We start from the raw sequence: 11,037 nt of genomic DNA, 5'->3' as shown, positions 1-11,037 counted from the left end.
TGGGAGTCGTAGTTCCGGCACCATCGCCACGCCCTCGGCGGAGACCGCGGCCGTGACCCCCCACGCCGGGCCCGCCGCCGTTGACGTCACCGGCCACGATGACGTCAACAGGCCCACCGGCCAGCGTACCGGCGGCGGGACGTGCCGAGAAACCTCCCACGGGCGTGCTGTGCCCGGCGGTACCCACGGGGCAGCGGCGGCATTGCCAGAGCCCGGTCACCGGTGCCTCCCGCAGCACCGGGAGCGTGCTTGCTCACAGCCTGTCGGGGCAGCCCCACGGCTCCGCCGCTGCCTGGGAACCCCCACCCCACGCTCGCTTTTCCCCGTGACTAAGGGCTGAGGGAGCACCGGGCTGGGCACACACTGCCACAGCCCTCACGAACACAGCGTTGCTGGGGACGGCGTTCCACACCCGCCGGTGCCGGTGGAGCGGGGGAAATCTCCCGGCAAAGCAGCTCCCGAGCGCTTCATCTGCCTGAAATCGCCGGCCCGGCTCCCCGGGGACGGGGCGTGTCGGCCCGGCCGCCCACTCCCGAGTGTCTCCCCACCCTGGCGTGACCCCCAGCCCGCCTCCCGCCCCAGCGGGGCCGGCCAGCGCCGTTGGGCCGGGGCCAAGCCCCGGGCAGCGCCCCGCGGTGACGTTAAATGTCGCCGGTACCGAGCGGGACAGGCGCCGCCCGCCTCCCCCGGCCTGGCTCTGAGTCACTTGGCAGGAACAAAGTGTTTCAAGCGCAGATCTCGGCGGAGAGTCCGGACCAGCGCCAAAATAAAGTCAGGGCTGGAGTGCTGATGGGAGTGAGCCCGCCGCGTTCGCCGTTTATCCGGCCAGGATCGCAGCCCCGAGCGGCGAATCCGGTACCGGGGCCAGCGGCGGGCACCGAGCCTCCCTGTCCCAAAGCATTCCCGAGTACCGAATAACCGGCTGCAGGGCGGTGTAACCTCGTGTTGCCCCTGCGGAACGCACGGGCCAGCGCCCGCCGGGGCAGAGGAACCGGCTCTGCCCGGTGTTCCGCCGCCGCCGCCGCGGCACCGGCCGCGCTCCCGCCCCTCCCGGCCGCGGAACGCGCGTGGAAGAGCGGAACCCCACGGGCACGGAGCCGGGCCGGGTCAGAGCACAGCGAGCACCGGAGCGCAACCGGGACCGCCCGGCACACCGGCACCGCACGTGGGCAGCGGCGGGGCGCGCCTCGTCACTTCCGGGGCGGGGCAGCCCACCGGAAGCGGGCGTTACCCGGTAACCGTTGCTTGGCAACGGCGCCGCGGCGCAGCCATGGCGGACGATGACCTGCCCGTCGTCTCCTTCGGGAGCCTCATGACCGAGGGGACAACCCTGAGCCGGCGCGGCCAGCACGACAAGGCTCTGGGCTGCTTCAATGACGTGAGGGCGCCGCGGTCCGGGGGCACCGAGATGCGCACGGCGGGAGGGGCCTCGGGGGGGGCCGCGGCGGCGGGACCCGGTTCGGTTCAGGCGGGGACCCGCGGCAAGAGGGGAGGACACGGAGGGACGTGTCTTCGAAACTGTTCAGTAAAATCCTTGTAGTTTTCTCCTCATCCGTCATCAAAATCCACGTGGGAACTGCGGCATCACCCGCACGTGTTGATCCGACGGGGACTCCCGGGACGAGAACCTTGACTCCATGTTTCAGAAGCCTGATTTATTATATTATGATATATATTACATTAAAATGCTGTATTCAAACTATACTAAAAGAATAGAGAGAAAAGGATTTATCAGAAGGCTGGAAAGAACAAGAATGGAATGAATAACAAAGGCTCCTGACTCCCAGAGAGTCCGAGCCAGCTGAGTGTGATTGGCTGTTAATTAAAAACACCAATCACAGATGCACCTGCTGCATTCCACAGCAGCAGATAGTTAATTGTTTACATTTCTTTTCTGAGGCTCCTCAGCTAGAATAGGAGAAAAATCCTAGCAAAGGGTTTTTGATAAAATACCGTAGCTACACTTGTGTGTTTGTGGTGTTGAGCCAGCACTGGTGACGTGTCCATGTCCGCGGTTCCAGGCGCTGAAGCTGAGAGCAGGAGACAAGCACTGCCTTATCACCCGCTCCAGGTGTTTTCTGAAGCTTGGAGACACAGAAAACTCCTTGAAGGATGCTGAAGCCTCGCTCGAAATTGACAATACGTTCTACGAGGTAACCAGCAGGAGGGGGGTGATCTGTGAGACCCTGCAGGCTCTGAGGCAGAGCTGTGAGGAAACTCCAAACCCTCCTGAGATTTCTGCTGCTCTCAGAGCTGTTGGGGTGCTCAGGCACCTCCACATCTGGGGTTTAATGTATGCAAACTGTGACAGCTCTGGGCTCTCACACGTGCCTGACAGGATTTACTTGAGATCCATCAAAATTTCCCTCATTTTATTAATTTCTTCCCCCAAATGTCATTTTAGGGGCTTTACCAGAAAGCAGAGGCCCTGTATGCCATGGGGGATTTTGAGTTTGCACTGGTGACAGGATTTACTTGAGATCCATCAAAATTTCCCTCATTTTATGAATTTCTTCCCCCAAATGTCATTTTAGGGGCTTTACCAGAAAGCAGAGGCCCTGTATGCCATGGGGGACTTTGAGTTTGCTCTGGTGTTTTACCACCGAGGCCGAAGGCTCCGCCCTGACCTGCACAAGTTCCAGCTGGGCATCAACAAGGCTGAGGAGGCCATTATCAACTGCATTGGGAGTAAGTGTCACTTTCTGGCCCCCATGAGCCTGGACAAGGCTGTTCAGGGCACAGCTGATGGCAAATCAGCTCTGCAAGTGACCCAGGAGCCCCACAGCAGAGCCTCCCTGCTTCTGGGCTCTTGTTCTTTGTGGCAGATGAATCCAGAAGCACCAGGAGGCAGCACAAAGAGCCAACCCTGCTCCTTTTTTTTTTCTTTTGTTCTTTCTTTCTCCCCTGAATGCTGTTCATACACAGTGCCTGGTCCCTTTAGTTCTGTAGGTAAATCCTGATGCTCCATTTTCCAAAATCATCATGGAAACTTTCCAGAGGATACAGACCAGAGCAGCTCGTCTAATCCGTGACCTGCTCGTGGCCTCCCACATGAGGGGAGCTGACAAGGAAGTTGGAGACACTTTTTACAAAGGCCTGGAGTGCCAGGACAAGGGGGAATGGCTTCCCACTGCCAGAGGGCAGGGTTGCCTGGGATCTTGGGGAGAAGTTCTTCCCTGTGAGGGTGGGGAGGCCCTGGCACAGGTTGCCCAGAGAAGCTTTGGCTGCCCCACCCCTGGAAATGTCCAAGGCCAGGTTGGATGAGGCCTGGAGCACCCTGGGGTAGTGGAAGGTGTCCCTGCCCATGGGAGGTGCAATTCCAGGGGGTGGAATAAGCTCTGAAGTCCCTTGCAATCTAAACCATTCTGGGATTCCATGATTCTATGATCTACCTCCAGCCCTAATGACAGAATCCATTTTGAGACCTTTATCCCTGTATTCAAAGCTTGGAATGCAATGTGCCATGCTACCTCAGACTGGCCTCCTGAAATCCTGACTCTCCTCCAAATTTCATTGCAAAAGAGCAGTGAAACTGTTGACTCTTGTAACGAGCTCTGCTTTCACCATTCCTGGCTCAGACCACTGAGCAGGTCCTGGAGAGACAGGAAAGGCCAAGGACCTCGTGGGGTTTAAAGCAAACAGAAAACTCATCCCTTTTCACTTAGTTTGTCTCTCAGCCCTGCCAGCAGGCAGGGACAGGACGTGTCCCAGTGTGGGCACAGGCACACCTCACCTGGGGCTGCCACCTCTGCCATGTGAGTGCAACACGTGTGCAGGGCTCCTCTGGGGCTGCCAAACCTGTGGGGTGGGTTGGAGCCTGTCCCTGCCCAGCTCCTGGCACACCCCACTCACACCCTACACACATTCCCAGGTAGGCCAGGGCCACCCTCTCCCAAAATTTCAAAACTTCAGCCCTCCCCCAGTGCCAGGGTTTGACAGGTGCCAGTGGCACCAGAGCCTGCAGCGCTTTCAGGTGGGAGAGTTGTTTAAAAAAACGGGGAAGGTTTCCAGATCTGGCTTGCTCTCCTCCATTCCTGCTGCTTCCTGAGCTTAGCACAATGCTCAGATATCATCACAGCTCCAGCTGAAATCTTCCCAGCTCAATGTCCTGAGCCAAGAGCTCTAACCACCTTTGGACCCCCTGGGCTGCAGGCACAAAAATGAATTTTAAAAAATAGAAAACTGATATTTACCTAAACATAACTAAACTAATATAACTGCTATTCAACTGATATATAACTAAAAATATTTTCAGTCAGTCAATAGCTGTGAGATGCAGGGAAGCATGGAAACACATGGATGTTTGAACAGTTGGGAAGTGCACACACATTAACAGGGCACATCCCAAGCTGCTTCCCTGGGTGGATGGGAACACCTGCCCCTGTGACCCCCCTGTGTTTGTGCTGCTGAAGGGAATTCTGCAGCAGCCTTGGCAGCTCTGTCCTTCCCTCAGACCAAACAAAGAGCTGTTCCTCACTCTTCCTTCCCAGGGTGCAGACAGATGGTGGTAAACACAATGGGCCTTTTGCCCTAATCAATGCACAAACCTTTAAAATACCTTTCCACCCATTTTGTGTTCCAGCTGTGATCCCCCAGAAGAACCTGCATCCTTCTCCTTCAGTTTCCATGCAGGATGTGCCCTGTCTGTAGGAATATTGCAACAGTGAATGCAATATTCACCCCTGGTGCTGTATGAATTGAAATCCCAAGAGGAGCTGGTGGCATTCCCTGCTCCCAGAACACACCAACACCCCCTATTCCATGGGAAAGGATGAGGAAAGTGGTTGAAACAGAACATTTTGGGCTTGGCACCTTTATGGGAATTTCACTGACAGCAGCCTGCATGGCTGCTGTGCAGCACTAACACAGATCCTCTGTGTCTGCAGATCCATCCTCGGTGAAGCTGGAGACCAAGGAGGAGCTGTGCTTTGTGAGCAGGCAGGCAGAGGTACAGCACAGGGCTCTGGCTGGAGAAGCTTCTGGAGTTGCTGTAATGCTGAAATGGGCACCAGAGGAGTGACAGTCCCCTCAGGGATGTGGCTGTGGCAGCAGTGGGCCTGCTGAAGGGCCTCTGGAGCATTAAAACACACTGGCCTGTCATGAGGGTGTTTGTCACCTGCTTCTAATGCAGGTCTGGCTCAAGCCACCCAGAATTTAAAGGGGAAGGCAGAAGGGCAGGAAGAGCCTCCATGCAGGAACAAAACCTGGAATTTCTCCTCCAGCCCATGTCTGGGGGTGTTGCCAGCCACCATCTAATGAGTAACAGCCCAGGGGTCAAAGAGGGCACAGTGAGCTCCAATATTAACTTTGGGTTTACCTGATGTTTAAGGGTCACAGCTTTGATAATGGACACTTTCTTTATTGCTTCACTTTTGGGTGCTCCATTGCAGTAGTGTTGCTCCTCTGAGAGGCCAGAACTAGTTCTTACCCTTTCTGTAACACCCTTGTGGTCCCCAGGGAGCACAGTTGGCTGCAGAATTTCAGTTGCTCATGGCCAAAGCTGGTGAGACACTTTTTGCTTTTATTTAAAAAATAAGTTGTGTTATATGGAGTATAAACAGAATTCTGCTCATTCCAGTGTTCCCCACTGATGTCCCCCACCTCCTTTTGTTTTTTTTTCTAGCTCCAGAGCAAAAGTAACAAGCAAAAACAGCAAAACAAACCAAAGGACCAAAAGGATCAAAAACAGACGAAGAAGCAGAGTCCAAAAACAGAGCAACAGCTTCTGGGGCAGCTTTATGCTGACAAGGCATATCTGGAGAAGTTGCTCAAGGATGAAGGTGTTTCTCCTTCTCAGCAGATTCTATTTTTCTTTCATCCCTTTTTTATTCTTCTTTATTTCTTTTCTTCTTTTAAATCCCTGTGACTCTTAGTTATACCAGAGCTCACAGTGGGGGGGACACAGGCAGGTGTCTGCTCATGGAGCTGTGACTCCTCTGTGGGTTTGTTATAAATGCTGTTAAGATCAAGATGCAGGAATTGGAGAAGTAGCTTATTTTAGAAAAAGGCACAAAGTGGACGCTCCTTTAGTCATATTTCTAGGGAACTTTTCACCCAGAAATAGAGAAGTGATTAAGGTTTGGTTTGCTCACAGGTTTTACAGTGTTGCCAGCACTAATTACACATGTGAGCAGTCTGGTTTGAAGGCAGGTAAAAGCCCTCTCAGTTTCCATCTGCCTGATCCACAGCACTGTTCAAAGTGCCCTGTCAATACAGATGTGCCATGCAGATGTTCTGTCCCAGAGCACAGGTGCTCAGCACAGCTGGCCCCACTTACTGGGCCCCTTTTTGGCTCTGATCAGCAGAGAAGGCAGCAGATATGAGGCTGGAACACCAGCTCAGCTCACTGAACCACATGGGCAGCAGAGTTTATTGTATTTGCAAGGTGCCCTGATGAAGGAAGGAATGATGAATCTGACTCCATGTTCTCAGAAGGCTAATTTATTATTTTATGGTATTATATTAAAGAATGCTATACTATACTAAAGAATACAGGAAGGATACTTATACAATGCTAGAAAGATAATAATAAAAACTCGTGACTCTTTCCAGAGTCACAGCTTGGCACTGATTGGCCAAAGAGTGAAAACAACTCACACCAGAGACTAATGAAACAATCACCTGTGGGTAAACAATCTCCAAACACATTCCAGACAAGCAAAACACAGGATAATTAAGTGAGATAATAGTTGTTTCCCTTTTTCTCTGAAGGCTTCTCAGCTTCCCAGGAGAAAAATCCTGGTTGAAGAGATTTTTCAGAAAATGTGAATGCCACAGAGTTTATTGTTAGCTCCCCCATTACCTCAGCTCTGAGGAGCAGGGGCCACTTCCATGTCCAGGACTGTCTGTGTCAGAACAGAAAAACGTTCCCAACTCCCAGGAGAAAAATCCTGGTTGAAGAGATTTTTCAGAAAATGTGAATGCCACAGAGTTTATTGTTAGCTCCCCCATCATCACCTCAGCTCTGAGGAGCAGGGGACACTTCCATGTCCAGGACTGTCTTTGTCAGAACAGCATTCCCAATCAATTCCCCACTGAGCTGCAGCTCAGATCTGCTGATTCTCACCTGGGTTCTACCTTATCTTATTCCCAGACTTGATGCAGAGCAGCACAAGGCAGGGGGTCAAAGTCGTGGACCTGGTTTTGGGTGGCATCTCCTACCTGAAGCAGCGGCGGGACTTCTGGCAGCAGCAGAAGCCGATGTACGCGCGGCTGTACGAGCGCAAGGTCCTGCGGCAGGGCCGCGCGCGCGACAAGAGACAGAAACCGTCCGACATCGCCAGAGCCATCGCAAAGGAGGTGGAGGATATTGAGCTGAGTAGGTTCCTGGCTGGAAGCTGAGTGCTTCCCACTGTTGTGGGGAGGTCTGTTCCTGAGCTTTGGCTGAGGGTTAGCCGCTTCACCAGGTCTCAGTTCCCGAGTAACAGAATCCCAAGATGGTTTGGGTTGGAAGGGACCTTGAAGTTCATCCTGTTCCACCCCACTACCGTGGGTAGGGACACCTTCCACTGTCCCAGGTTGCTCCAAGCCCCATCCAGCCTGGTCTGGAACACCTCCAGGGATGGGGAATTCACAACTTCTCCATGTCTCTGTGTCACACCCCAGTGTCAAACTCTGCTCCCTGTCCCCAGTGCTGGCCAGAGGTTCCGCTGAGGAAAGCTGCAGGAAAGCTGAGCGTCTGCTGAAAAAGATACAAGCCTGGTCAGAGGATGAAGTTCCCAACAAGAATGAGCTGATTGGGAACCTCCACAGCCGCATTGGGGATGCACAGTTGGCAATGGGGCAGATGGAGGCAGCTTTGCGCAGCCATAAGATGGATCTGGATTGTGCCAGGCAGAAGTAAGTTCTGGGAAGTTCAGGTGGGTGGAGAAAGGGGAAAATGCCTCTCTGGGGGTGTTTTAGCATTAGGTAAAGGAATTCTCACCTGGGAGGTTTAAAAGGGTTACACATTCAGCTCTGCACAAGTATTAGGGTCTGTGGTAACTTTTTATCTTCACTATTTCAAAATAAGGAACCTGAAGCAGATTTTTAAGGACCCACAGCACAGGGCACATCAAAACCTCTTCTGTAGCAAAGCAAAAGAACACAAGTCCCAGTCTCAGCACTTTAATCTTGAGCAGGTACTTTCTTCTCAGGAAGATCAGGGTTGAAATTGCTCCAGTTTTCTGCTACATTTTGTTTTAAACTTCTTTTCATAGAGACCATTAAGCATGGCTTGAAATAAAGGTCCCTTCCAGGTGCACTTAGCTGTCTGCACCAGACACATCCCACGGCTCTTCCAGCTGAACAAAATGGAGCAAAACGTAGTCTTAGATGTAGCAAGAGTTTGCAAATCATATCAGAAATCGTGGAACAGTGCCTTGAAGTGATTTAGGACTTTTTTGGCAGTAGTGCTCTGAGCTTTTCAAATGTCACTGAGTGGTTGTTTCTCATTTTCAAAAATCCTTTTGGAAGTGAATGTTGGTTTAGGAAAAGGCTGCCTGTCTCCTGGTGGTCGCACTCCCCGAGCAGCCCGGGTAAAGGCAGGAATTAGCAGGAGAGAGGGGGAGGAGATGCCGGCTTTGGGACCCCGCTAACCCGGGGTGCGGTGAAGGACCGGCGGTGACGGGCGGGCTGCGCTCTCTGGCGGCTGCCGCTGGAGACGCCGCTAATGACTCGTTAATTACTCGCGTTAATGACCCCGTGATGGGGATTTGAGCTGGGTGATCCCTACGGTCCCTTCCCACCCAAACCGCTCTGTGATTCCATGACTCCCATGGCATTTATCTGCTCCTCGCACAGGCATTTCCATCTCTGAGGTAAGGGTAGGCAAAGCTGCTTCTGAAGATGAGAAGGAGGATAATTAAGAAAAAAATTAAAACCCACAGGGCTTTATTGCAGAAGGAGCTGCCTGTAGCATGGAGCAAAGCTCGGTCCAAGCACAGGATCAGGGCTGGTGTCAGGAGCCTGCAGACACCTTTTTGTGTCTTTGCTTTGAAAAACAGAAATCATCCATGAGTTGTTCCCACAAAGGGAAACAGAGGCAAAGAAAAGGGGAAAGACTTTCCCAAGGGCTGCCAGATTTGCACAAAAATTAATAATAATCAAAGGCAAAGTGAAACCATTTCCCCTGTGTCTCATGGGGTCAGCTGCCAGAGCTGTAGATAAAATCAAAAATCAAACTTGATTTCATGACTTTCAGCCTGACCTGTGCCCTTTACTTCCTAACAATTCTCTGAGGGCATGGGGAGCACCAAGGGGACCATGAAGAAACGCAGAGTGAGTGAGGAACAGGAGGATGTCAGTGCCACAATCCCTTTGTCTCCCTGTCTCAGCACTCTGACAGACGCCGTGTCCCGGGCCCTGGACAACATCGGCCACGTGTACGCCCGAACTGGCAAGTTCCAGCAGGCCATCAACACGTATGTACAGCCCAGCAGCAGAGGCAGCAGGGGTTGGAGTGACCCAGGCCGTGGTTTTTCAGTTGTGTGTTCTCCCTGCAGCCAGGCCTGGGGAAATTTTCACACCTGAACCCTTTGCTATCAAATCAGTGGTTGAGTTGTAACTGTACCTAGTGAGGGTTGGTAAAGGTTTGTCTGTCTTACTCTGCTCGAAGCTGGGAGGAGAAGATTCCACTGGCCCAGTCCAGCCTGGAGAAGGCCTGGCTGTTCCATGAAATTGGGCGGTGCTACCTCGAGCTGGATAAAGCTGAAGTAGCCCAAGATTATGGCCAGAAGTCCCTGCAGTCAGCAGAAGAAGAGGGAGATGTGGAGTGGCAGCTCCATGCCACCGTGCTGGTGGCACAGGCACAAGGTAAAGATGTGGGCACAGGTTTTACTTTCAGGGTGGAGAAGCTGGTCTGAAAACATCTCTAGGATTTAACAGCCAAAGTAACAGCTGAGATCAAGACTGGCTTGATTACTTCTTGCTGTTCTCCTGATCCTGGGCTGAACCAGCTGATATCCTTGTCTGTTCCAGTGAAATTGAAAGATTACCGGTCTGCAATCCTGAATTTTGAAAGGGCTCTGGAGAAGGCAAGGCTTGTGCCCAGTGAATCTGCTCAAAATGGCATCATTGCGGTAAGAGGGCTGCTGAGGGGAGGAGGAGCTGTGGGCAGCCTCTGTGAGTAGCTGTTATCCCAGCTGGGATTCTCCAGCCGGTAATGCCAGGAAAATGCAGTTTTACAGTAGGAAAGGATTTGGTAATGATAGCAGACAGCAAAAGAAAACAGGAAAATGTTGGGTATGTAGCTGCATTTCTGGGGCTTTTGTTAAGAACTTCATTCCTTTCAGGCCTTGGATAACGTGAGCAAAAGCTTCATTGCAGAACTGAACAAAGGCCATGAAGATGGAATGATTTCCTCACGTGAAGGTACTTGTTGTTCACACCTCTGCGCCCAAAAATGGGAAAAAACCCCACTCTCCCCTTCTGCACATCAGCAGCACCCTAGAATTCCCACAGCACCCCTTTCCTTGCAAGTATTGAATTAAAATCTTGGTGGAGGTCCAGGATTGCTTCAGCTGCTCTCCCAGCTCCGGCCGTGCCCAGCTTAGGGACAGCAGCGCTCCCAGAGTGTCCCCTGCAGGCTGGCCCGGTGTCACCGACAGCCCGGCCCTGCCCCAACCCTCCTGGGCTTCGGGGAAGGTCCTGGCAGGGCGCTGTGCCCGCAGCTGCCCTCAGTGCAGCCCAGGACCTGGAGGGCAGTGAGAGATTCCTGGTGAGGGTAAGGGAGCCCGGGGGCCTTTCTTGTGTCCAGCTGCTGAGTTCTAGGACTTGGCTTAAGTTTCCTTTTCCCTTCCCAGATCGCCTTTTCAGCAGTGAAAGCATAAAAACCACCACTGATAATGTGGAAGAGGAGGAGAAAGAGAATTGAGATAAAAAGCCGTAAGAGGAAGCCAGAAACGATGCATAAACAGACGGAAACGTTAAAAGGGAGAAACGGACAAGGAAGGGGAGAAATGCAGTGGGGAAAAGTAGAGCCTAGGCGGGAAGTTGAAATAAATATTGAGCAAGCGTCGTACCCAGCACTGGAGCGGTGTGTCCCTAGCAGGGAAGGAG

At 52.7% G+C, this 11,037-nt stretch overlaps 1 protein-coding gene across 2 annotated transcripts; it reads left to right on the top strand.

The window, feature by feature from the left end:
* Nucleotides 1–63: 63 nt before the first annotated feature.
* Nucleotides 64–10,979, top strand: ODAD4 (outer dynein arm docking complex subunit 4). Of its 2 annotated transcripts, XM_041462962.1 has the most exons (12): nucleotides 64–1,378; nucleotides 2,022–2,153; nucleotides 2,535–2,688; nucleotides 4,887–4,948; nucleotides 5,624–5,780; nucleotides 7,094–7,318; nucleotides 7,632–7,839; nucleotides 9,315–9,401; nucleotides 9,596–9,792; nucleotides 9,958–10,058; nucleotides 10,272–10,350; nucleotides 10,782–10,979. In XM_041462962.1, exons 1-12 carry the CDS (start codon nucleotides 1,271–1,273, stop codon nucleotides 10,850–10,852), a joined length of 1,581 nt encoding a protein of 526 aa, XP_041318896.1. In that variant the 5' UTR covers nucleotides 64–1,270; the 3' UTR covers nucleotides 10,853–10,979. The 2 variants fall into 2 exon arrangements, with proteins under 2 accessions (XP_041318896.1, XP_041318897.1); XM_041462963.1 differs by lacking the exons at nucleotides 4,887–4,948; nucleotides 5,624–5,780.
* The last annotated feature ends 58 nt before the right edge of the window (nucleotides 10,980–11,037 follow it).

Source organism: Pyrgilauda ruficollis, unplaced genomic scaffold (genome assembly GCF_017590135.1).
Source record: "Pyrgilauda ruficollis isolate IOZ18807 unplaced genomic scaffold, ASM1759013v1 scaffold161, whole genome shotgun sequence".
NCBI lineage: Eukaryota > Metazoa > Chordata > Aves > Passeriformes > Passeridae > Pyrgilauda > Pyrgilauda ruficollis.
The sequence above is the reverse complement of the archived record's forward strand: the minus strand, read 5'-3'. Positions and strand labels throughout refer to the sequence as shown.

Bases quoted from the DNA above. Each gene is read 5' to 3' on its own strand.
- ODAD4 (XM_041462962.1), top strand. From the start codon at position 1,271: ATGGCGGACGATGACCTGCCCGTCGTCTCCTTCGGGAGCCTCATGACC. The intron at 2,689-4,886 runs GTAAGTGTCACT...CTGTGTCTGCAG, and splicing joins CATTATCAACTGCATTGGGA to ATCCATCCTCGGTGAAGCTG. The intron at 9,402-9,595 runs GTATGTACAGCC...CTCTGCTCGAAG, and splicing joins TTCCAGCAGGCCATCAACAC to CTGGGAGGAGAAGATTCCAC.